At 47.8% G+C, this 23004-nt stretch overlaps 2 protein-coding genes and 1 non-coding gene across 4 annotated transcripts; 1 reads left to right on the top strand and 2 right to left on the bottom strand.

Annotated features, from left to right (window-relative positions):
• Positions 1–752: 752 nt before the first annotated feature.
• On the bottom strand, positions 753–9443 carry LOC123488387 (ubiquitin-conjugating enzyme E2 K-like). Of its 2 annotated transcripts, none has more exons than XM_045219313.1 (5): positions 9365–9443; positions 7819–7901; positions 1854–1953; positions 1056–1184; positions 753–948 (listed from the first exon to the last, which is right to left on the bottom strand). In XM_045219313.1, the coding sequence occupies exons 1-5, from the start codon at positions 9425–9427 to the stop codon at positions 874–876; spliced, it is 450 nt and encodes a 149-aa protein (XP_045075248.1). In that variant the 5' UTR covers positions 9428–9443; the 3' UTR covers positions 753–873. The 2 variants fall into 2 exon arrangements, with proteins under 2 accessions (XP_045075248.1, XP_045075247.1); XM_045219312.1 differs by lacking the exon at positions 9365–9443 and adding an exon at positions 8132–8227 and having other exon boundaries at positions 758–948.
• Positions 1679–1755, bottom strand: trnat-ugu. The gene has a single exon. It is a non-coding gene; the product is annotated as a tRNA-Thr (tRNA).
• A 1375-nt stretch (positions 9444–10818) lies between the features above and the next one.
• LOC123488388 (small integral membrane protein 14-like) lies at positions 10819–20027 on the top strand. The gene is made up of 4 exons (XM_045219314.1): positions 10819–11027; positions 13061–13144; positions 19584–19632; positions 19808–20027. Exons 2-4 carry the CDS (start codon positions 13070–13072, stop codon positions 19981–19983), a joined length of 300 nt encoding a protein of 99 aa, XP_045075249.1. The 5' UTR covers positions 10819–11027; positions 13061–13069; the 3' UTR covers positions 19984–20027.
• The last annotated feature ends 2977 nt before the right edge of the window (positions 20028–23004 follow it).

Below are 23004 nucleotides of genomic sequence, written 5' to 3'. Positions count from 1 at the left end.
GTTTTAAAATAATGGCACCCTACCCCCTGTTTATCAGTGCACTACTTTTGACCAGAACCCTGTGGGGGTAGTAAGCACTGCACGACAGAGTAGGGGACTTCTTCTGATTCACGGTCATCATCGTGCAATACTTGAGGCGTAACAGCGAAAAGAGGGGGAAGTCTTTTGTGTCCTTTTTCTTACAAAATATAGATTCCAGACGTCGGTGGTTTGCTCTGCTGATGAAGAGGAGTATCTTCCTTGTCGAAAAGAGACTATGTACACAGGATTGGTCTGGGAAAGCGGAGCGTGAGAGGGAGATGGATAGAATTGGGAAGAAGGCTTTGCCGCCCGCCACGCCCTCAATCAGGCTGGGCCAATTAAAATGCAGAAACCAGGAAGTCGCCCAACGAGCCAATCTGGACATTCAGACCAACTCCCTGATAACTCATTGGTCGGCCAACCAAAATAGTTTTTTACAGTATCCAGTAAGAATAAAGTATTTGCCCCATTTTATTTGTAAAATGTACAGACTAATATCTATTTACAGATAACTCCTTGTCTGTCGGTGTGTGTGTTCTCTCAGCCAGTAAGCTCCACCAGGTAACAGTGGTTCAATGTTGTGCTTCTTAAAGGAGGGAAGGTAGGAATTCATCAAGAACAGATGAGAAGCAGCAAAATAAAGGGATTGTTTGGGCCCAGGAATATATTGAGGGAGAGAAGAGGGGTGAGTTGAAAAAGATACTAGGTAGTGTATTGGACTGGACGGGGGGCGGGGGTGAAACTGTACGACATCTCCCCTAGGAAAAGGCTCAGTTTGGGGTGTGGGTAAAAGGCATCGGAGGGCACCACAAGGAGAAGGGAGATGAGGTCCGAGGGGTTTCTTGCTGGGTCTCAGTTGTTAAGAAGTAGTTCTGTTGCCGTCTCCACGTCCCAGGATTTAGAAGACAAGGCCGCTATTACTGCATTCTGTCAGGAGAGAGGAGAGCGGAGTTAGACACCACACATCATTCTGTCAGGAGAGAGAGAGGAGAGTTAACACACGTGACAGACCGTGTCTGGTGTGTCTGCCCTACCTTATCGAAGCCCATGGCAGTGAGTTTGTCTATCTTCCTTGTGTATTCTGGACCGGGTACAGGGGCTCCACCGTAGTAATGACCCCATAACCGGGCCGTCTGCGTAAACATCTCTGGGTTCTGCTTATACTGGATGGGTTGGAATAAAGAAATATACAGAATGGCTTCAAGGAGAAACACATATACAGAACGGCTTCAAGGAGAAACACATATACAGAACGGCTTCAAGGAGAAACACATATACAGAACGGCTTCAAGGAGAAACACATATACAGAACGGCATCAAGGAGAAACACATATACAGAATGGCATCAAGGAGAAACACATATACAGAATGGCTTCAAGGAGAAACACATATACAGAATGGCATCAAGGAGAAACACATATACAGAATGGCTTCAAGGAGAAACACATATACAGAACGGCTTCAAGGAGAAACACATATACAGAATGGCATCAAGGAGAAACACATATACAGAATGGCTTCAAGGACAAACACATATACAGAATGGCATCAAGGAGAAACACATTTACAGAATGGCATTACATTTTACATTTACGTCATTTAGCAGACGCTCTTATCCAGAGCGACTTACAGTTTAGTGAGTGCATACATTTCACACTGGCCCCCCGTGGGAATCGAACCCACAACCCTGGCGTTACAAACGCCATGCTCTACCAACCGAGCTACACAGGGGCCATCAAGAGGAAACACTTGACACTAACAGACAGACACATCAGTCACACTCCATAGTTGATAAAGATCTGACACACCAAGACAGATTCACACACGGGTACCTGGTTGGCCACTACTGCATCCTGCGGGTCGTCTGGTTCAGCTGCTGCCAGAAGAGCCTGGAGGGACAACAGTACCGTCCTCAGGGTCATCGCTGCTGCCCTGGGGGATGGACAGACAGAGGAGGAGACGAGTTAGAGAGAGAGAGAGACAACAGCACCGTCCTCAGGGGTCATCGCTGCTGCCCTGGGGGTGGACAGACAGAGGAGGAGACGAGTTAGAGAGAGAGAGACAACAGCACCGTCCTCAGGGTCATCGCTGCTGCCCTGGGGGATGGACAGACAGAGGAGGAGACGAAGTTAGAGAGAGAGAGAGACAACAGCACCGTCCTCAGGGTCATCGCTGCTGCCCTGGGGGATGGACAGACAGAGGAGGAGACGAGTTAGAGAGAGAGAGACAACAGCACCGTCCTCAGGGTCATCGCTGCTGCCCTGGGGGATGGACAGACAGAGGAGGAGACGAGTTAGAGAGAGAGAGGGACAACAGCACCGTCCTCAGGGTCATCGCTGCTGCCCTGGGGGATGGACAGACAGAGGAGGAGACGAGTTAGAGAGAGAGAGAGACAACAGCACCGTCCTCAGGGTCATCGCTGCTGCCCTGGGGGGATGGACAGACAGAGGAGGAGACGAGTTAGAGAGAGAGAGGGACAACAAGCACCGTCCTCAGGTCATCGCTGCTGCCCTGGGGGATGGACAGACAGAGGAGGAGACGAGTTAGAGAGAGAGAGGGACAACAGCACCGTCCTCAGGGTCATCGCTGCTGCCCTGGGGGATGGACAGACAGAGGAGGAGACGAAGTTAGAGAGAGAGAGGGACAACATACCGTCCTCAGGGTCATCGCTGCTGCCCTGGGGGGTGGACAGACAGAGGAGGAGACGAGCCAAAGAGAGAGGGACAACAGCACCGTCCCTCAGGGTCATCGCTGCTGCCCTGGGGGGGTGGACAGACAAGAGGAGGAGACGAGTTAAAGAGAGAGAGAGAGACAACAGCACCGTCCTCAGGGTCATCGCTGCTGCCCTGGGGGATGGACAGACAGAGGAGGAGACGAGTTAAAGAGAGAGAGACAACAGCACCGTCCCTCAGGTCTCGCTGCTGCCCTGGGGGGTGGACAGACAGAGGAGGAGACGAGTTAAAGAGAGAGGGACAACAGCACCGTCCTCAGGGTCATCGCTGCTGCCCTGGGGGTGGACAGAGAGGAGGAGACGAGTTAAAGAGAGAGGGGAGACAACAGCACCGTCCTCAGGGTCATCGCGCTGCCCTGGGGGGTGGACAGACAGAGGAGGAGACGAGTTAAAGAGAGAGAGAGACAACAGCACCGTCCTCAGGGTCATCGCTGCTGCCCTGGGGGTGGACAGACAGAGGAGGAGACGCAGTTAAAGAGAGAGAGAACAACAGCACCGTCCTTAGGGTCATCGCTGCTGCCCTGGGGGTGGACAGACAGAGGAGGAGACGAGTTAGAGAGAGAGAGACAACAGCACCGTCCTCAGGGTCATCGCTGCTGCCCTGGGGGGTGGACAGACAGAGGAGGAGACGAGTTAAAGAGAGAGAGAGAGACAACAGCACCGTCCTCAGGGTCATCGCTGCCCCTGGGGGGTGGACAGACAGAGGAGGAGACGAGTTAGAGAGAGAGGGACAACAGCACCGTCCTTAGGGTCATCGCTGCTGCCCTGGGGGGTGGACAGACAGAGAGGAGACGAAGTTAAAGAGAGAGGGACAACAGCACCGTCCTCAGGGTCATCGCTGCTGCCCTGGGGGTTGGATAGACAGAGGAGGAGACGAAAGTTAGAGAGAGAGAGAGACAACAGCACCGTCCTTAGGGGTCATCGCTGCTGCCCTGGGGGTGGACAGACAGAGGAGGAGACGAGTTAAAGAGAGAGAGGACAACAGCACCGTCCTTAGGGTCATCGCTGCTGCCCTGGGGGTGGACAGACAGAGGAGGAGACGAGTTAAAGAGAGAGAGAGACAACAGCACCGTCCTCAGGGTCATCGCTGCTGCCCTGGGGGTGGACAGACAGAGGAGGAGACGAGTTAGAGAGAGAGAGAGACAACAGTACCGACCTTAGGGTCATCGCTGCTGCCCTGGGGGATGGACAGACAGGAGGAGACGAGTTAAAGAGAGAGAGGGACAACAGCACCGTCCCTCAGGGTCATCGCTGCTGCCCTGGGGGGTGGACAGACAGAGGAGGAGACGAAGTTAAAGAGAGAGAGGGCAACAGCACCGTCCTCAGGGTCATCGCTGCTGCCCTGGGGGGTGGACAGACAGAGGAGGAGACGAGTTAAAGAGAGAGAGGGGAGGAGTTGAGAGAGAGGGGAGGAGTTGTACTGTTCTCAGGTAGGGAGAGAGGAGGAGTTAGAGGGAAAGGGGGGAGGAGTTAGTGAGGAGAGATAACAGTACTGTTCTCAGTCGTTGCTGCTGCCCTGGAAGAGAGAGAGAGAGGAGCGAGAGATTGACAGGAAGAGAGAGAGGAGCGAGAGATTGACAGGAAGAGAGAGAGGGAGAGGAGCGAGAGATTGACAGGGAGAGAGAGAGAGAGGAGCGAGAGATTGACAGGAAGAGAGAGAGAGAGGAGCGAGAGATTGACAGGGAGAGAGAGAGAGAGGAGCGAGAGATTGACAGGAAGAGAGAGAGAGGAGCGAGAGACTGACAGGAAGAGAGAGAGAGAGAGAGGAGCGAGAGATTGACAGGAAGAGAGAGAGAGGAGCGAGAGATTGACAGGAAGAGAGAGAGGAGCGAGAGATTGACAGGAAGAGAGAGAGAGAAAGAGAGGAGCGAGAGATTGACAGGGAGAGAGAGAGAGAAAGAGAGGAGCGAGAGATTGACAGGGAGAGAGAGAGAGAGAGGAGCGAGAGATTGACAGGGAGAGAGAGAGAGAGGAGCGAGAGATTGACAGGAAGAGAGAGAGAGAGAGAGAGAGAGAGCGAGAGATTGACAGGAAGAGAGGAGCGAGAGATTGACAGGAAGAGAGAGAGAGAGAGAGGAGCGAGAGATTGACAGGAAGAGAGAGAGAGAGAGAGAGCGAGATTGACAGGAAGAGAGAGAGAGAGAGGAGCCGAGAGATTGACAGGAAGAGAGAGGGAGAGAGAGGAGCGCTGAGATTGACAGGAAGAGAGAGAGAGAGAGGAGCGAGAGATTGACAGGAAAGAGAGAGAGAGATGCTTGAGAGATTGACAGGAAGAGAGAGAGAGAGGAGCGAGAGATTGACAGGAAGAGAGAGAGAGAGAGGGAGCGAGAGATTGAGAGGAAGAGAGAGAGAGGAGCGAGAGATTGACAGGGAGAGAGAGAGAGAGAGGAGCGAGAGATTGACAGGAAGAGAGAGAGAGAGAGAGGAGCGAGAGATTGACAGGAAGAGAGGGAGAGAGAGAGGAGCGAGAGATTGACAGGAAGAGAGGGAGAGAGAGAGGAGCGAGAGATTGACAGGAAGAGAGAGAGAGGGACGAGAGATTGACAGGAAGAGAGAGAGAGAGAGAGGACGAGAATTGACAGGGGAGAGGGAGGGAGCAGAGATTGACAGGAAGAGAGAGAGAGAGAGAGAGAGAGATTGACAGGAAGAGAGAGAGGGAGAGGAGCGAGAGATTGACAGGAAGAGAGAGAGGGAGAGGAGCGAGAGATTGACAGGAAGAGAGAGAGAGAGAGAGAGAGAGCGAGAGATTGACAGGGAGAGAGAGGAGAGAGAGATTGACAGGAAGAGAGAGAGAGAGGAGCGGCAGGTAGCTTAGTGGGTAAGAGCGTTGTGCCAGTAACCGAAAGGTCGCTGGTTCTAATCCCCGAGCCGACTAGGTGAAAAATCTGTCGATGTGCCCTTGAGCAAGGCACTTAACCCTAATTGCTCCTGTAAGTCGCTCTGGATAAGAGCGTCTGCTAAATGACGCCAAAAAAAAAAAAAAAAAAAAAAAAGGAGCGAGAGACTGACAGGAAGAGAGGGAGAGAGGAGCGAGAGATTGACAGGAAGAGAGAGAGAGAGAGAGGAGCGAGAGATTGACAGGGAGAGAGAGAGAGAGAGAGGAGCGAGAGATTGACAGGAAGAAAGAGAGAGAGAGGAGCGAGAGATTGACAGGAAGAGAGGGAGAGAGGAGCGAGAGCTTGACAGGAAGAGAGAGAGAGAGGAGCGAGAGATTGACAGGAAGAGAGAGAGAGAGAGGAGCGAGAGATTGACAGGAAGAGAGAGAGAGGAGCGAGAGATTGACAGGAAGAGAGAGAGAGGAGAGAGAGATTGACAGGAAGAGAGAGAGAGAGAGAGGAGCGAGAGCTTGACAGGAAGAGAGAGAGAGAGGAGCGAGAGCTTGACAGGAAGAGAGAGAGAGAGGAGCGAGAGCTTGACAGGAAGAGAGGGAAGAGGCAAGCTTGACAGGAAGAGAGAGAGAGAGGAGCGAGAGCTTGACAGGAAGAGAGAGAGAGAGGAGCGAGAGATTGACAGGAAGAGAGAGAGAGAGGAGCGAGAGATTGACAGAAGAGAGAGAGAGAGAGAGGAGCGAGAGATTGACAGGAAGAGAGAGAGGGAGAGGAGCGAGAGATTGACAGGAAGAGAGAGAGAGAGAGGAGCGAGAGATTGACAGGAAGAGAGAGAGAGAGGAGAGAGATTGACAGGAAGAGAGAGAGGGAGAGGAGCGAGAGATTGACAGGAAGAGAGAGAGGGAGAGGAGCGAGAGATTGACAGGAAGAGAGAGAGAGAGAGAGAGAGGAGCGAGAGATTGACAGGGAGAGAGAGGAGAGAGAGATTGACAGGAAGAGAGAGAGAGAGGAGCGGCAGGTAGCTTAGTGGGTAAGAGCGTTGTGCCAGTAACCGAAAGGTCGCTGGTTCTAATCCCCGAGCCGACTAGGTGAAAAAAATCTGTCGATGTGCCCTTGAGCAAGGCACTTAACCCTAATTGCTCCTGTAAGTCGCTCTGGATAAGAGCGTCTGCTAAATGACGCCAAAAAAAAAAAAAAAAGGAGCGAGAGACTGACAGGAAGAGAGGGAGAGAGGAGCGAGAGATTGACAGGAAGAGAGAGAGAGAGAGAGGAGCGAGAGATTGACAGGGAGAGAGAGGAGCGAGAGATTGACAGGAAGAGAGGGAGAGAGGAGCGAGAGATTGACAGGAAGAGAGAGAGAGAGGAGCGAGAGATTGACAGGAAGAAAGAGAGAGAGAGGAGCGAGAGATTGACAGGAAGAGAGAGAGAGAGGAGCGAGAGCTTGACAGGAAGAGAGGGAGAGAGGAGCGAGAGCTTGACAGGAAGAGAGAGAGAGAGGAGCGAGAGATTGACAGGAAGAGAGAGAGAGAGAGAGGAGCGAGAGATTGACAGGAAGAGAGAGAGAGAGCGAGAGATTGACAGGTAAGAGAGAGAGAGAGAGAGAGAGATTGACAGAAGAGAGAGAGAGAGAGGAGCTTAGAGCTTGACAGGAAGAGAGAGAGAGAGGACTAGAGCTTGACAGGAAGAGAGGGAGAGAGGAGCGAGAGCTTGACAGGAAGAGAGAGAGAGAGGAGAGCTTGACAGGAAGAGAGAGAGAGAGGAGCGAGAGCTTGACAGGAAGAGAGAGAGAGGAGAGCGAGCTTGACAGGAAGAGAGAGAGAGGAGAGCTTGACAGGAAGAGAGAGAGAAAAGCTTGAGCTTGACAGAAGAGAGAGAGAGAGAGAGCGAGAGCTTGACAGGAAGAGAGAGAGAGAGAAGCTTGACAGGAAGAGAGAGAGAGAGGGCGAGAGCTTGACAGGAAGAGAGAGGAGAGCTTGACAGGAAGAGAAGGAGCGAGAGCTTGACAGGAAGAGAGAGAGAGAGGAGCGAGAGCTTGACAGGAAGAGAGGGAGAGAGGAGCGAGAGCTTGACAGGAAGAGAGAGAGAGAGGAGAGCTTGACAGGAAGAGAGAGAGAGGAGCGAGAGATTGACAGGAAGAGAGAGAGAGAGAGGAGAGATTGACAGGAAGAGAGAGAGAGAGGAGAGATTGACAGGAAGAGAGAGAGAGAAAGAGGAGGCATGTAAATATGTGTGACTCACCACTGGTCTTTGAGGATATCCAGACAGATGGCTCCTGTTACTGAGCTGATGTTAGGGTGCCAGATCTTAGTGATGAACCTCACCTGGGGAGAGGGGACAGAGAGAGGGGTGTGTTAAACAGTACGGTACCACCATAGTGGTGTAGTAAAGCCCCTTCTGTTTCAGGAATAAAGTTATCTGGTGGAAAAGGCCATGTGAGTTGTCAGAATGCCCTGCATACCTTGGGACTGTTAAAGGGATGCGTTTCTTACCTTGGGACTGTTAAAGGGATACGTTTCTTACCTTGGGACTGTTAAAGGGATGCGTTTCTTACCTTGGGAGGGTTAAAGGGATACGTTTCTGGGATTTTGATTTCCAGTTGAAATCTGCCACCTTAAAAAGGGAGAAAACAAAACAATGCATATATGATCAGTATAGGCCTGTGTGTGTGTGCGTGTGTGTGTGTGTGTGTGCGTGCCGTGCATGTCACTTCGTACGCGTGTCGGGTGGTCCACATCTCTCCTCTCAGCTCTGTGAAGTTTTCTATCCACCAGATCCACCTTGATCTGGTTTTTACTCTGTCTGTCAGAGAGAGAGAGAGAGAGAGAGAGAGAGAGAGAGAGAAGAGAAGGGATGGATGGATGAAGAGAGATTGTGGTTCCTTTGACCCTTATCCATTGATAATCATTGATAATCCACCAGACACCATAACAAACAGTTGTAGTAGTAGACCACTATTTGCCCCAGTGCTTCCCTTTCATATTGAAATAGGACATGGGGGGGATCCACATTTCATTTAGCTAGCTAAATAAGCTAAACGTCTCTCATGATGTGCTATAGAAGAACTGACAGCAGTCTAGTTAGCTAGCTAGCTACAGGGTCCAAAACGTCCTAAATGTCTTCATAGCGAAGACACTTAGCTAGTTATTACATAGTGAGAGGGATGCACCTAGGCAGCTGTCAAACTAGCTAACAAGCTAGCTACTCTGTATTAGCTAGCAAGACAAGTTGCCAACTCAGGTAGTTAGCTAACGTCAAAAAGAAAAGGAAAATCCGCACACTCTAGGAGCTCAGATGCAATAATTTAATATCTTAATAACCAACGTTTCGACAGACAAGCTGTCTTCATCAGGGTACAAGTTAGCTAACGTCACCTACAAAAAACGTCAACACAGGAAAAAAACTATTTTTAGCATTTGACAACTATTTGGGCTGACACTCGGAAGTTTGGCGTTAGGCTTTTTTTGTTTTTGCTATCTGTCCCAGGCCCTGTCCCTTTGCTAACTCCGCGATATTACCTGATCTGTGTCGCCGACACCTTTTACCTCTCACCGGGCATACTGTCGCACAATCACCGATAAAAGTTCCCCTGAGAGGGCCTCTCTTTTTTTGCTGCATCAAGAAACGCAGACTGGCTAACTCGCAAGCTAACGTTAGCTAGCTGACAATACCCTTGCGTGACAACTTGCAAAATAAACAACCACAATTTCAATTTTAACCCGGTTAAAAAAAGCATAACTATTTGCCATAAGCAACCGTAAATAGTCATACGGGATATTTATCAAACCTCTTCGCTTTTCAGAACTTCTTTGAACTCCCGTTTGATCCTTTGGACCGCTATATTCGCCATGGCTCTGCCGTCTCCCTCCTTCCTGTGCGGGATATTAACACCTGGTTCGGGCCCTCGGTCCACTCCGGTCGCCGTGTGGATAGCTTCTTCTGTTCCGACTCTCAATCCCCCCTTTGCTCTGTCTCGTCGGGTTTCGTTCACTCTCCTTTCTTCTTTCCCTCTTCAAAAACATCAGCACCCTTTCTTGAAAATAAATGGCGATTGCTGACCCTCAAATTGCGTGCGCACAGACCTGAGTATGGAATATAAAACACTGTTGCCACAGAACTACTAGAAAACGTTTTCGTTTGTGGCAATAGCTAGAAAAAAGAGAAATGTTTGTTTTGTCAACCACTGCTGTTCCCTCTGCTTTGAGTCATGTGATAATATGATGGAATGAGGTGTGAATACATAACTTTCTCACACGTAACTGTAAATAATATATAACACTAATCATATGTAACATTAATATAACTACGAAGGTTATATTGGGCCTTGTCAACCACAATTGATACATTGTAGCCGCACACAGTTTAGGAAATTCTCTCTCTCTGACACACGCACAGTGCATTGTTGTCACTAATTCTCATTGTCTGTGCTATCTGTATAATAGATTGATTATGGTCGATAGTGAACCACCATGAGAGGTGACATCCCCAGCATCTTCCCTGTTGTTATGATCTGCTGAAAAAGGGCTCGACCTATGTGACACATTTTCCAGACATATCTGTCCCCCTTCCTTCAACATGGATGGACTCTATTCAGGGTAAAGAAATCATTTTTTATTTTTTTCTATCGTTCACTCGAACATGAAGTCACACGAGCAGACTTTTCTGAGGCATTGGGGAAAGAGACTACTGGAGTTAATCACCGGATGTTGATTTTGTTGTACACCTAACGCGTCCTGTTATTCTTCATCATTTGTATCCTTCCATTAAATACTCAATCTGTCACTGGGTGATTGATTGACCCTGTATGGTTTGTTTACTTTCCGTAAATCATCGCGTATAACTCGCTCCTGACTTTGATTGGCTGAAATGAGATCCCGCTGGACCTCTAAAAACCAATCGGAGGCCTGAGACGGTTGAAACGCTGAGTTGGGGAAAAAAACTAAGGTTTCCACGTTACCACAGCCACAAAGTCAAAATTGGTTATATAATTTTTAAAAAATGATGAAAAAACAAACAATATCTTTTTGGTCTTCATTTAGGGTTATGCATAAGGTTAGCAGTTAGTTAAGGTTTAAAATACAATTTAAAAAGAAATTGTAGAAATAAGCGGGATTTATGACTTTGTGGCTGTGGCAACTTAGTAACGACCAAAAACACGAGATCTCCTGTCTAACTCGGAGATCTCGCGTGATGTCCGTGACGTGACGTCCTGTATCAAAACACAGACGGGCAGAGCACCGGGTGTTATCATCAGCTATCCGTTCTGCAACTAAAACGAGAGTTTCTATTGGACCGATTTAGGTAGTCCCTCCCGTTTTAGTCCCCCTGAAAATATTCTGCCGTGCAGATGAAAAGAGGTTTGGGCAGCTGTGGTTTTCTGCTGACGCGTCTACGGCCGGGAACGATAACAACAAGAAAAATAAAATTAACTGGATTCTAAAGCTGTTCAGGTAAGTGTCGTCTCCCTGTCCCTTCAATAACACAGCAGACCCAAATGTTTCATTGTTGCTAAGGCTAGCTGGCAGAGGTGGGGGTAAAGTACTGAATCTGTAGGGTAGGTAGCATAAACGTAACGACATGTAGCATGGATTTGCATTAGAATATGGATCAAAAAGTCCCAATGCAAAGTTACACCTCACTTTTCTATTTTCGAGTAATTACATAAAACGGATCAGAGTTCCGAAGTCATACCGGAAAAAAAAGATTTGCGGGTGTGACGTAATATGGAGGACCCGGCAAGCCAGCCTATTCGTGTTAGTCATTTAGCAGACGCTCTTATCCAGAGCGACTTACAGTTAGTGAGTGCATACATATTTTTTTCATTTATTTTTTCATACTGGCCCCCGTGGGAATATATAACACTATTCACTATTCCACATATATATATATATATGTATATGTAAATACCATCAAAAATAACTTCAAATTAAACCAAATCCTTTGCTACTCATGACTACTGGTTTCAGTTGAATTTTCAGCCAGTTTACAAGCAAATACTTTATGAATTTATGGTTACAAAATCAGCTTGCATATCTTGCTAGCCAACTATAGCCTGCTAATGTTAGCCCTACCAGCTGTTAGCACTGCGTGAGTCAGCCAGTCGCTATCAACACTTAGCTTACAGCTACATTAAAGTAAACAAATGTTTTTTGAAATACATAGCGCCATCTAACCAGTTATCGAATAATGTTACTGGTATATGCAGTTATCTTAGCAATTCTGCCACTCATTTACTAAATATCTCTACAGGACGAGTTTGTTCCGTTTATTATTGTGCAATAATACAGGACAGGAGGACTTTGTCAGCGTTGGACATGCACGCCCAGAGACCAGATGCTAGCTAGCTAGCTACAGTTACGTTAGCCCAATATTGAACTAAAGATGCGGTTCTAGGAACATAAATCCCTTTTCTTTCATATCGCATCAAAAATATTTTCCACAAATGCAAAAAATACACACAGTGTTTTTTTCAGTGACATGTTTGTGGCGTCTGTCTTCGTTTTGCACACAGGTGTTCGGAGAATCCAGTTGTTAATTAGCACAGGAAGTCCCCTCTGTCTTCTGCCTGTTTTCTGGCAGTGTGGGAACCCTGACCCTATAAAGATGTGTATCAATGTAGCCTTTTTAGTTTTTTTTGAAAATTATTTCCAGCCTATATGAAAGATAAGGTCTTATGCTTCCAAAACCGTAGCGCAAGCGATGCTTGTTAATGTTCAGACCCGAGAGTCGCGGCTCTTAACAAAACAACCCCCCCTACAGAAGACGCTTTTTTGTCAAATAACTCTTTATGTAATGGAACTGAGAGTCATGATCAAGGGCTACAGTTACGTTAGCGAACAGGCTAAGCACCTAACGTTGCGTTTTTTTGTCTCACAGAAGAGACTTTCTGCAATTTCACAATTTTAACCTCGCAACTACATGGCCACTACTCATTAGATTTGTCTCTGCTTTGCCTCTAGGGTGGCGATGTGTACTTAACTAGCTAGGTAACTAGGTACCGATCATTTAGCACAAATAAAAAGGGGTCCAGGGTGCAGTTTGTTTAAACTGTAAACCATTTCCCTCATCGCATGTCATTTGGCAAAATGAATGAGAACCACATCAGTGGCGGTGTAAATAGTTACACAACGTCCAAGTAAACATTCAAGTTGTCCTTTAGCTGTAGCCAACTCTGAGCTACTGCCTCTGCCAAGAGGTCCGGCCTTTTATGGCACAGGTAGCAAGTGGGCCTGGTCAAAAGTAGTGCACTAAATAGGCAATAGGGCGATTCATTTAGACCCAGTTGGTATCAGCAGAGTGAATGTTTTCTCTCTGTGGACTGGGGAATACTGGTTCTTTTAAGAAGCAGTTAGTTTAATATGTTATTGTGTCCCAGGTGTGTGTGTGTTCTCATCCCTGGTGTGTGTGTGTGTGTGTGTGTGTGTGTGTGTGTGTGTGTGTGTGTGTGTGTGTGTGTGTGTGTGTGTGTGTGTGTGTGTGTCAGGTGATCGTAATGGCGGAGGGAGGCTTTGACCCCTGTGTGTGCATCTGCTCCCAGGAGCATACCATGAGACGACTCATCAACCTGGTAAGAGTGTGTGTGAGTGACGGAGAGAGATTCCATTTGTGTATCAGTCAAAGATGTCTCCGTGGTTGTGGTGGAAGTACTTCCTCTGTGTAAATAGTCATGTGTTGCTAACTTACTCCATCTTATTAAGACCGTGACGCAAGATAACGTGACTGCTTACTCTCTCTCACCCTGATGGATGGGGGTAGTGAACGAATGTACACTTCAGGTGGAAGGAGAGGTTATTGGACAGAAAGAGAGGGGGAGACGGAGATAGGTGAATGGGAAGAGAGAGAGGGGCGGAGATAGGTGAATGGGAAGAGAGAGAGAGAGGGGAGGAGAGAGAGAGAGAGAGAGGTAAAATCATAGAGGAGGAGAGAGAGAGAGAGATTTGCACATCGTTACAACACTGTATATAGACATAACGTGACATTTGAAATGTCTTTATTCTTTTGTAATGTTTACTGTTAATTTCTATTGTTTATTTACATTTACATTTACATTTTAGTCATTTAGCAGACGCTCTTATCCAGAGCGACTTACAGGAGCAATTAGGGTTAAGTGCCTTGCTCAAGGAGCACATTACGTCATTTAGTAGACGCTCTTATCCAGAGCGACTACAAGTTGGTGCATTCACCCTATAGCCAGTGGAGATAACCACTTTACAATTATACTTTTTTTTTGGGGGTAGAAGGATTACCTTATCCTATCCCAGGTGTTCCCTTAAAGAGGTGGGGTTTCAAAATGTCTCGGAAGGTGGTGAGTGACTCCGCTGTCCTGGCGTCGTGAGGGAGCTTGTTCCACCATTGGGGTGCCAGAGTAGCGAACAGTTTTGACCTGGGCTGAGCGGGAACTATGCTTCCCGCAGAGGAAGGGAGCCAGCAGGCCAGAGGTGGATGAACGCAATGCCCTCGGTTGGGTATAGGGACTGATCAGAGCCTGAAGGTATGCGGAGGTGCCGTTCCCCTCACTGCTCCATAGGCAAAGCACCATGGTCTTGTAACGGATGCGAGCTTCAACCGGGAAGCCAGTGGAGGTGCGGAGGAGCGGGTGAACGTGAGAGAACTTGGGAAGGTTGAACACCAGACGGGCTACGGCATTCTGGATGAGTTGTAGGGGGTTTAATGGCACAGGCAGGGAGCCCAGCCAACAACGAGTTGCAGTAATCCAGACGGGAGATGACAAGTGCCTGGATTAGGACCTGTGCCGCTTCCTGTGTAAGGCAGGGTCGTACTCTCCGAATGTTGTAGAGCATGAACCTGCAGGATCGGGTCACCGCCTTGATGTTAGCGGAGAACGCACAGGGTGTTGTCCAGGGTCACGCCAAGGCTCTCGCACTCTGGGAGGAGGACACAACGGAGTTGTCCAACCGTGATGGCGAGATCATGGAACGGGCAGTCCTTCCCCGGGAGGAAGAGCAGCTCCGTCTTGCCAGGGTTCAGCTTGGGTTCAGGGTTTAACTTTTATTTATTATCTACTTCACTTGCTTTGGCAATGTTAACACACGTTTCCCATGCCAATAAAGCCCTTAAATTGAATTGAAATTGAAATTGAATTGAGAGGGAGAGAAATAGAGAGAGAGTGAAGGAGAGGAACAGAGAGAGAGTGAAGGAGAGGAATAGAGAGAGAGTGAAGGAGAGAAATAGAGAGAGTGTGAAGGAGAGGAATAGAGAGAGAGTGAGAGAGGAATAGAGAGAGAGATGAAGGAGAGGAACAGAGAGAGAAGTGAAGGAGAGGAATAGAGAGAGAGTAAGGAGAGGAATAGAGAGAGAGTGAAGGAGAGGAATAGAGAGAGTGAAGGAGAGGAATAGAGAGAAAGTGAGAGGAGAGGAATAACAGAGAGAGAGTGAAGGAGAGGAATAGAGAGAAAGTGAAGGAGAGGAATAGAGAGAGAGGAGGAGAGGAATAGAGAGAGAGTGAAGAGAGGAACAGAGAGAGTGAAGGAGAGGAATAGAGAGAAAGTGAAGAGAGGAATAGAGAGAGAGTGAAGGAGAGGAATAGAGAGAGAGTGAAGAGAGGAACAGAGAGAGAGTGAAGGAGAGGAATAGAGAGAGTGAAGAGAGGAGGAATAGAGAGAGAGTGAAGGAGAGGAATAGAGAGAGTGAAGGGAGAGGAATAGAGAGAGTGTGAAGGAGAGAATAGAGAGAAGAGTGAAGAGAGAGGAATAGAGAGAGAGTGAAGGAGAGGAATAGAGAGAAAGTGAAGGAGAGGAATAGAGAGAGAGAGTGAAGGAGAGAAATAGAGAGAGAGTGAAGGAGAGGAACAGAGAGAGATGAAGAGAGGAATAGAGAGTGAGGAGAGGAATAGAGAGAGAGTGAAGGAGAAATAGAGAGAGTGAAGGAGAGGAATAGAGAGAGAGTGAAGGAGAGAAATAGAGAGAGTGAAGAGAGGAATAGAGAGAGTAGGAGAGAGGAATAGAGAGAGAGTGAAGGAGCGAAAAGAGAGAGAGTGAAGAGAGAGGAATAGAGAGAGTGGAGGAGAGGAATAGAGAGAGAGAGTGAAGGAGAGAAACAGAGAGAGAGTGAAGGAGAGGAATAGAGAGAGAGTGAAGGAGAGGAATAGAGAGAGAGTGAAGGAGAGGAACAGAGAGAGAGTGAAGGAGAGGAACAGAGAGAGAGTGAAGGAGAGAAATAGAGAGAGTGTGAAGGAGTAAAATAGAGAGAGAGTGAAGGAGAGGAATAGAGAGAGAGTGAAGGAGAGGAACAGAGAGAGAGTGAAGGAGAGGAATAGAGAGAGAGTGAAGGAGAGGAATAGAGAGAGAGTGAAGGAGAGGAATAGAGAGAGTGTGAAGGAGAGGAATAGAGAGAAAGTGAAGGAGAGGAATAGAGAGAGAGTGAAGGAGAGGAATAGAGAGAGAGTGAAGGAGAGGAATAGAGAGAGAGTGAAGGAGAGGAATAGAGAGAGAGTGAAGGAGAGGAACAGAGAGAGAGTGAAGGAGAGAAATAGAGAGAAAGTGAAGGAGAGGAATAGAGAGAGAGTGAAGGAGAGAATAGAGAGAGAGTGAAGGAGAGGAACAGAGAGAGAGTGAAGGAGAGGAATAGAGAGAGAAGTGAAGGAGAGGGAATAGAGAGAGAGTGAAGGAGAGGAATAGAGAGAGTGGAAGGAGAGGAATAGAGAGTGTGAAGGAGAGGATAGAGAGAAAGTGAAGGAGAGAATAGAGAGAGTGAAGGAGAGGAATAGAGAGAAAGTGAAGGAGAGGAATAGAGAGAGTAGGAAGGAGAGGAATAGAGAGAGTGAAGAGAGAGGAACAGAGAGAGAGTGAAGGAGAGGAATAGAGAGAGTGAAGGAGAGGAATAGAGAGAGAGTGAAGGAGAGAAATAGAGAGAGTGAAGGAGAGGAATAGAGAGAGAGTGAAGGAGAGAAATAGAGAGAGTGAAGGAGAGGAATAGAGAGAGAGTGAAGGAGAGGAATAGAGAGAGAGTGAAGGAGCGAAAGAGAGAGAGTGAAGGAGAGGAATAGAGAGAGAGTGGAGGAGAGGAATAGAGAGAGAGAGTGAAGGAGAGAAATAGAGAGAGAGTGAAGGAGAGGAATAGAGAGAGTGAAGGAGAGGAACAGAGAGAGAGTGAAGGAGAGGAACAGAGAGAGAGTGAAGGAGAGGAATAGAGAGAGAGAGTGAAGGAGAGGAATAGAGAGAGTGAAGGAGAGGAACAGAGAGAGAGTGAAGGAGAGGAATAGAGAGAGAGTGAAGGAGAGGAATAGAGAGAGAGTGAAGGAGAGAAACAGAGAGAGAGTGAAGGAGAGGAATAGAGAGAGAGAAGTAGAAGGAAAGAACAGAGAGGGTGAAGGAGAGGAATAGAGAGAGAGTAAGGAGAGGAATAGAGAGAGGTGAAGGAGAGGAACAGAGAGGGTGAAGGAGAGGAACAGAGAGAGAGTGAAGGAGAGGAACAGAGAGAGGGTGAAGGAGAGGAACAGAGAGAGAGGAGGGAGGAGAACAGTGTGTGGGACTGTGGAGGCTCTGAGCCAGCAGTATATCCTGGTTCCTGCTGTCTGTCTCTCTCCTCCAGCAGTATATCCTGGTTCCTGCTGCCTATCTCTCTCCTCCAGCAGTATATCCTGGTTCCTGCTGGCTGTCTCTCTCCTCCAGCAGTATTTCCTGGTTCCTGCTGCCTGCCTCTCTCCTCCAGCAGGATTTCCTGGTTCCTGCTGCCTGCCTCTCTCCTCCAGCAGGATTTCCTGGTTCCTGCTGTCTGCCTCTCTCCTCCAGCAGTATATCCTGGTTCCTGCTGTCTGTCTCTCTCCTCCAGCAGTATATCCTGGTTCCTGCTGCCTGCCTCTCTCCTCCAGCAGCATATCCTGGTTCCTGCTGCCTGCCTCTCTCCTCCAGCAGGATTTCCTGGTTCCTGCTGACTGTCTCTCTGTGTTTGTCTTGAGGGCTGATACACACACACACACACACACACACACACACACACACACACACACATAGATGGTGTGTGTCTCTCTCTCTCTCTTATCTCTGTGCTTCAAAGTAGTGACTAGAATGTTGCAACAATAGAATGCCGGGAGGCGGGGTGTAAATCTGTTTAGAATGTGCTCTAGCCAGCTAGGCCATCTCATTGGTCCCTGTGTACAGGTGTGTCATATGTGGCCAGCTGTCATTGGTCCAGCACAACCATGAGCGTTCCTCATTTGCCAACAGACCTAAACCACAGCTCAGTCCTTTACTCCCTGTCTGATATCTTATTTTAATGAACATATAGATACAGACCTATGTTGAGTTATAAACTACATATAGATACAGACCTATGTTGAGTTATAAACTACATATAGATACAGACCTATGTTGAGCTATAAACTACATATAGAGACAGACCTATGTTGAGTTATAAACTACATATAGATACAGACCTATGTTGAGCTATAAACTACATATAGATACAGACCTATGTTGAGTTATAAACTACATATAGATACAGACCTATGTTGAGTTATAAACTACATATAGATACAGACCTATGTTGAGCTATAAACTACATATAGATACAGACCTATGTTGAGTTATAAACTACATATAGATAGAGACCTACAGGGCCGTGAAAAAGGGATTTGCCCCCTTTCTGATTTTTTCTATTTTTGCGTATTTCTGATCCTGAGTGTTATCAGATCAAAACCTATTATTAGATCAAGGGAACCTGAGTTTATAAATAACAAACAAAACGTATACTTATTTTATTTCATAAACAAAGTTATGCAACACCCAATTCCCCCTGTGTGAAAAGTAATTTCCCCCTTTACACTCAATAACTGGTTGTGCCATCTTTAGCTGCAATGACTCAACCAAATGCTTCCTGTAGTTGTTGATCAGTCTCTCACGTCGCTGTGGAGGAATTTTGGCCCACTTTTTGCATGCATAACTGCTTTAACTCAACAACATTTGTGGGTTTTCAAGCATGAACTGCTCGCTTTCAAGTCCTGCCACAACATCTCAATGGGGATTAGGTCTGAACTTTGACTAGGCCATTCCAAAACTAGAAATCTGTTGCTTTTTAATCATTTGATTGTGTGTTTTGGATCATTGTCTTGCTGCATGACCCAGCTGCGCTTCAGCTTCAGCTCACAGACGGATGGTCTGACATTCTCCTGTAGAATTCTCTGATACAGAGCAGAATTCATGGTTCCTTCTATTAAGGCAAGTCGTCCAGGTCCTGAGGCAGCAAAGCATCCCCAAACCATCACACCACCACCACCATGCTTGACCTTTGGTATGATGTTCTTACTGTGGAATGCAGAGTTTGGTTTTCGCCAGACATAATGGGACCCATCTCGTCCAAAAAGTTGACTCAAGTTTGTCAAAAAGCACCTGGAAGATCATCAAGACTCTTGGTAGAATGTTCTATGGACAGATGATTCAAAAGTATAACTTTTTGGATGACATTTTTCATGTTAAAATGACACACCCTTTTCCTTACCAATGTGAAGTTCCAGTTTGTGTTCCTTGCCAATGTGGAAGTTCCAGTTTTGTGTTCCTTGCCAATGTGGAAGTTCCAGTTTTGTGTTCCTTGCCAATGTGGAAGTTCCAGTTTTGTGTTCCTTGCCAATGTGGAAGTTCCAGTTTTGTGTTTCTTGCCAATGTGGAAGTTATTTTGCCACCACCTGTATTTCCTGGCCTGACCAGAAGAGGGCGAGAGCTGCCGGACGAGTATCATTAGCTCATTGGAATGGAATGATTCACTGGAAACCACAAGATCTGTCTGTCTCTCCGTCTGTGTCTGTCTGTCTGTCTCACTGTCTCTGTCTGTTTGTCTGGTCTATAAGGACATAACCAACATGATCTGTGAAACTCATGTTCTCTCTCTCTCCCTCTCTCTCTCTCACTTTCCCTCTCCTCTCTCTCCTCTCTCTCTCTTCTCTCCTCTGTCTCTCTTTTCCGTCTCTCCTTCTGTCTCTCTCTCTCCCTCTCTCTCTCTCTGCTCTCTCTCTCTCTCGTCTCTCTTCTCTCTCCTGTGTTCTTGTCTTCCAGCTGCGCCAGTCTCAGTCGTACTGTACAGACACAGAGTGTCCCCAGGACAGTATGTATGCTTCATATCAACACACACTGAGGGTCTCAGACCCACATTAAGCCTATTGCTGGTCTAAACAACACTTTCAAATGGAGATACAGACTTGTTTTTTGTGTTGATACACCATCCAGCCAAGTGATTATTAGTGTGACTGTCTCTCTCTGTGTGGTCCTTCCCCCTCCAGTGCCAGGTCCCAGTGGGTCGGTAGGAGGAGGAGACCTGACTGTCCCCATGGTTCTGATGGGCTGGATGGTTCTGGTTCTGCTCCTCTTCCTCCTCAGACCCAGCAGCCTCAGAGGATCCACAACACCGCCTACCGGCAAACCTACTGGACCTCACAATGTACGTATGGAGGGATAGCAGAACCAGACCCGGATCTATCAGCATGAGGAATGGAAGGAGAAGAGGGGATGGATGGAAGGAGGAAGGAGAAGAGGGGATGGATGGAGGAAAGGAGAAGAAGGGGATGGATGGATAGAGGAGGGAAGGAGAAGAGGGGGATGGATGGATAGAGGGAAGGAGAAGAGGATGGATGGAGAAGGAGAAAGAGGGGGATGGAGGAGGGAAGGAGAGGAGGGGGATGGATGAATAGAGAAGAAAGAGGGGGATGGATGGATGGAGGAGGAAGGAGAAGAGGGGGATGGATAGAGGAGGGAAGAGAAGAGGATGGATAGAGGGAAAGGAGAAGAGGGGATGGATAGATAGAGGAAGGAGAAGAGGGGGATAGATGGAGGGAAGGAAGAGGGGATGGAGGAAGGGAAGGAGAGGAGGGGGATGAGATGGATGGAGGAGGAAGAGGAGAAAGAGGGGATGGATGGAGGAGGAAGGAATGGGGGATGGATGGAGGAGGATGGAGAAGAGGGGATGAAAGAGAGAAAAGGGGATGGATGAGGGAAAAAAAGAGGATGGATGGAGGAGGGAAAGAGAAAGTGGGATGGAGAGAAGAAGAGGGATGGATAGAGAGAAAGAGAAGAGATGAGATGGATAGAGGATAGAAGAGAGATGGATAGAGGAAGGAAAAGAGGTGGATGGAGGAGGGAAAGAAAGAGGGGGATGGATGGATGGAGAGGGGAAGAAAGAGGAGATGATAGAATAGAGAAGGAGAAGAGAGAGATGGATGGAGGAGGAAGAGAGAGAGAGGGATGAGAGGAAGAGAGAGGGAGAGGAGGATGGATAGAGAAGGAAGGAAAGAGGGGGATGGAAGAGGATGGAGAAGAGGGGATGGATAGAGGAGAAGAAATGAGGGATGGATGGAGGAGGAAAGAAGAGGAGATGAAAGAGGATAGAGAGGATGGATGGAGGGAAGAGAAAGAGGGGATAGATGGAGGAGAAGGGAAAGAGTGGGATGGATAGAGAAGGAGAAGAGGGGGATGGATAGAGATGGAGAAAGAGATGGATGGATGGATAGAGGAGGGAAGGAGAAGAGGGATGGATGGAGGAGGAAGGAGAAGAGGGGATGAATGGATGGATGGAGGAGGGAAGGAGAAGAGGGGGATAGATAGAGGGAAAGAAAGAGGGGGATGAATAGAGGAAAGAGAAGAGGGGGATGAATAGAGGAAGGAGAAGATGGGGATGGATAGAGGAAGAGAAGGATGGAGAGAAGGAGAAGAGGGGATGAATAGAAGGAAGGAAGAGAGGGGATGGATGGATAGAGGAAGGAAGAGATGGATGGAGAAGGAGAAGAGGGATGGATAGAGGAGAAGAGGGGATGGATAGAGGAAGGAAAGAGGAGATAGAGGAAGAGAAGATGGATAGAGCGGAGAAAGGAAAGAGGGGATGGATAGAGGAGAGGAAGGAGAAGAGGATGGATAGATAGAGAGAGAAGAGGAGGGGGATGAGGAGGGGAGGAGAAGGGGAGGATGGATGTGAAAGGGAGGAGAAAGGATGGATAGAGGATGGAGAAGAGGTAGATGAGGAGGAAGAAATGGGGATGAAGGAAGAGAAAGAGATAGAGGAGATAGAAGGATGATGGAGAGAAGAGGATAGATGGAGGAGAAGAGAAAGAGGGATGGAGGAGGAGGAAAGAGAAGAGGGTGGATAGAGATGGAGAAGAGGGATAGATGGATGAAGAGGAGAAGGAGAAAGGTATGATGGGAGGGAAGAGAAGAGATAGATGGAGAAGGAAGAGGAAGGGGATAGATGAATGGAGGAGGAAGGGAGGATAGATGGATGAGGATAGGAGAAAGAGATGGATGGAGAGAAGGAGGTGGAGGAGGGAAAGGATGGATAGATAGATGATAGAAGAAGAAAGGATGAGGAGGTAGAAAAGAGGAGATAGATGAAGAAGAAAGAATGAGGGATGGATGGAGAGGAAAGAGAAGAGAAGAGGATAGAGGGAAAGAGAGAGGGGATAGATAGATGGATAGAGGAAGAGAGAGGATGATAGAGATGAAAAGAGATGATGAGAAAGAAAGGAAAGAGAGATAAATGAGGAAAAGGAGAAAGAGAGATAGATAGGGATAGAAGAAGAGAGATAGATGGAGGGAAGGAGAAGAGGGATAGATGAGAGGAGGGAAGGAGGATGATGAGGAGAGGAGAAGAGGGATGGATAGAGAGGAGAAGAGGTGTGATGGATAGAGGGGAAGGAAAGAGGGATGATGGAGAGGGAAGAAGAGAGTGGATGGGATGGAGGAGGAGGAAGGAGAAGGAGATGAGATAGAGAAAGAAAGAGAGATGATAGAGGAAGGAGAAGATGGGAGAGAGGGAAGAAGAGAGGGATGGATAGAGGAAAGAAAGAGGGGATGGAGTAGATGAAGAAGGGGGATGATGGAGGATGATGAGGAAAGAAGAGGGATGATAGAGTAGATGGAGAAGGAGGAAGGAAAGGGGATGGATGAGGAGGAGAAGAAGGGATGATAGAGATGAAAGAGATAGAGAAAGAGATGGATAGAGATGGATAGAGAGAAGGAGGGGATGGATGGAGAGAGGAAGAGGGATAGATGGAGGAGGGAAGGAGAAAGAGGGGTGGATAGAGGATGGAGAAGAGGGGAGAGATGGATGATAGATGAGTGAAGGAGAAGAGGGGGATGGATGGAGAGGAAGGAAGAGAGTATGGATGGAGGAGGGAAGGAGAAGAGGGGGATGGATGATGGAGGAGGGAAGGAGAAGAGGATGATGAGAAGGGAAAGAGAAGGGGATGGATGGAGGAAGGAGAAGAGGATAGAGAGGAGGAGAGAGAGGATGATGTGAGGAGGAAGAAGAGGATGGAGAGGAAAGGGAGAGGATGGATAGATGGATGGAGGAGAAGGAGAAGAGGGATGAATAGAGGTGAAGAAGAGGATGGATGGAGGAGGAAGGGAAAGAGGATGGATGGAGGAGGAAGGAAAAGAGGGATGATAGAGGGATGAGAGAGAAGGATGGATGGAGGAAGGAAAAGAGGAT

This window comes from Coregonus clupeaformis, unplaced genomic scaffold (genome assembly GCF_020615455.1).
Source record: "Coregonus clupeaformis isolate EN_2021a unplaced genomic scaffold, ASM2061545v1 scaf2251, whole genome shotgun sequence".
Classification (NCBI taxonomy): Eukaryota; Metazoa; Chordata; class Actinopteri; order Salmoniformes; family Salmonidae; genus Coregonus; species Coregonus clupeaformis.
Note: the sequence above shows the minus strand (reverse complement) of the source record. Positions and strands in the feature narration are given on the sequence as shown.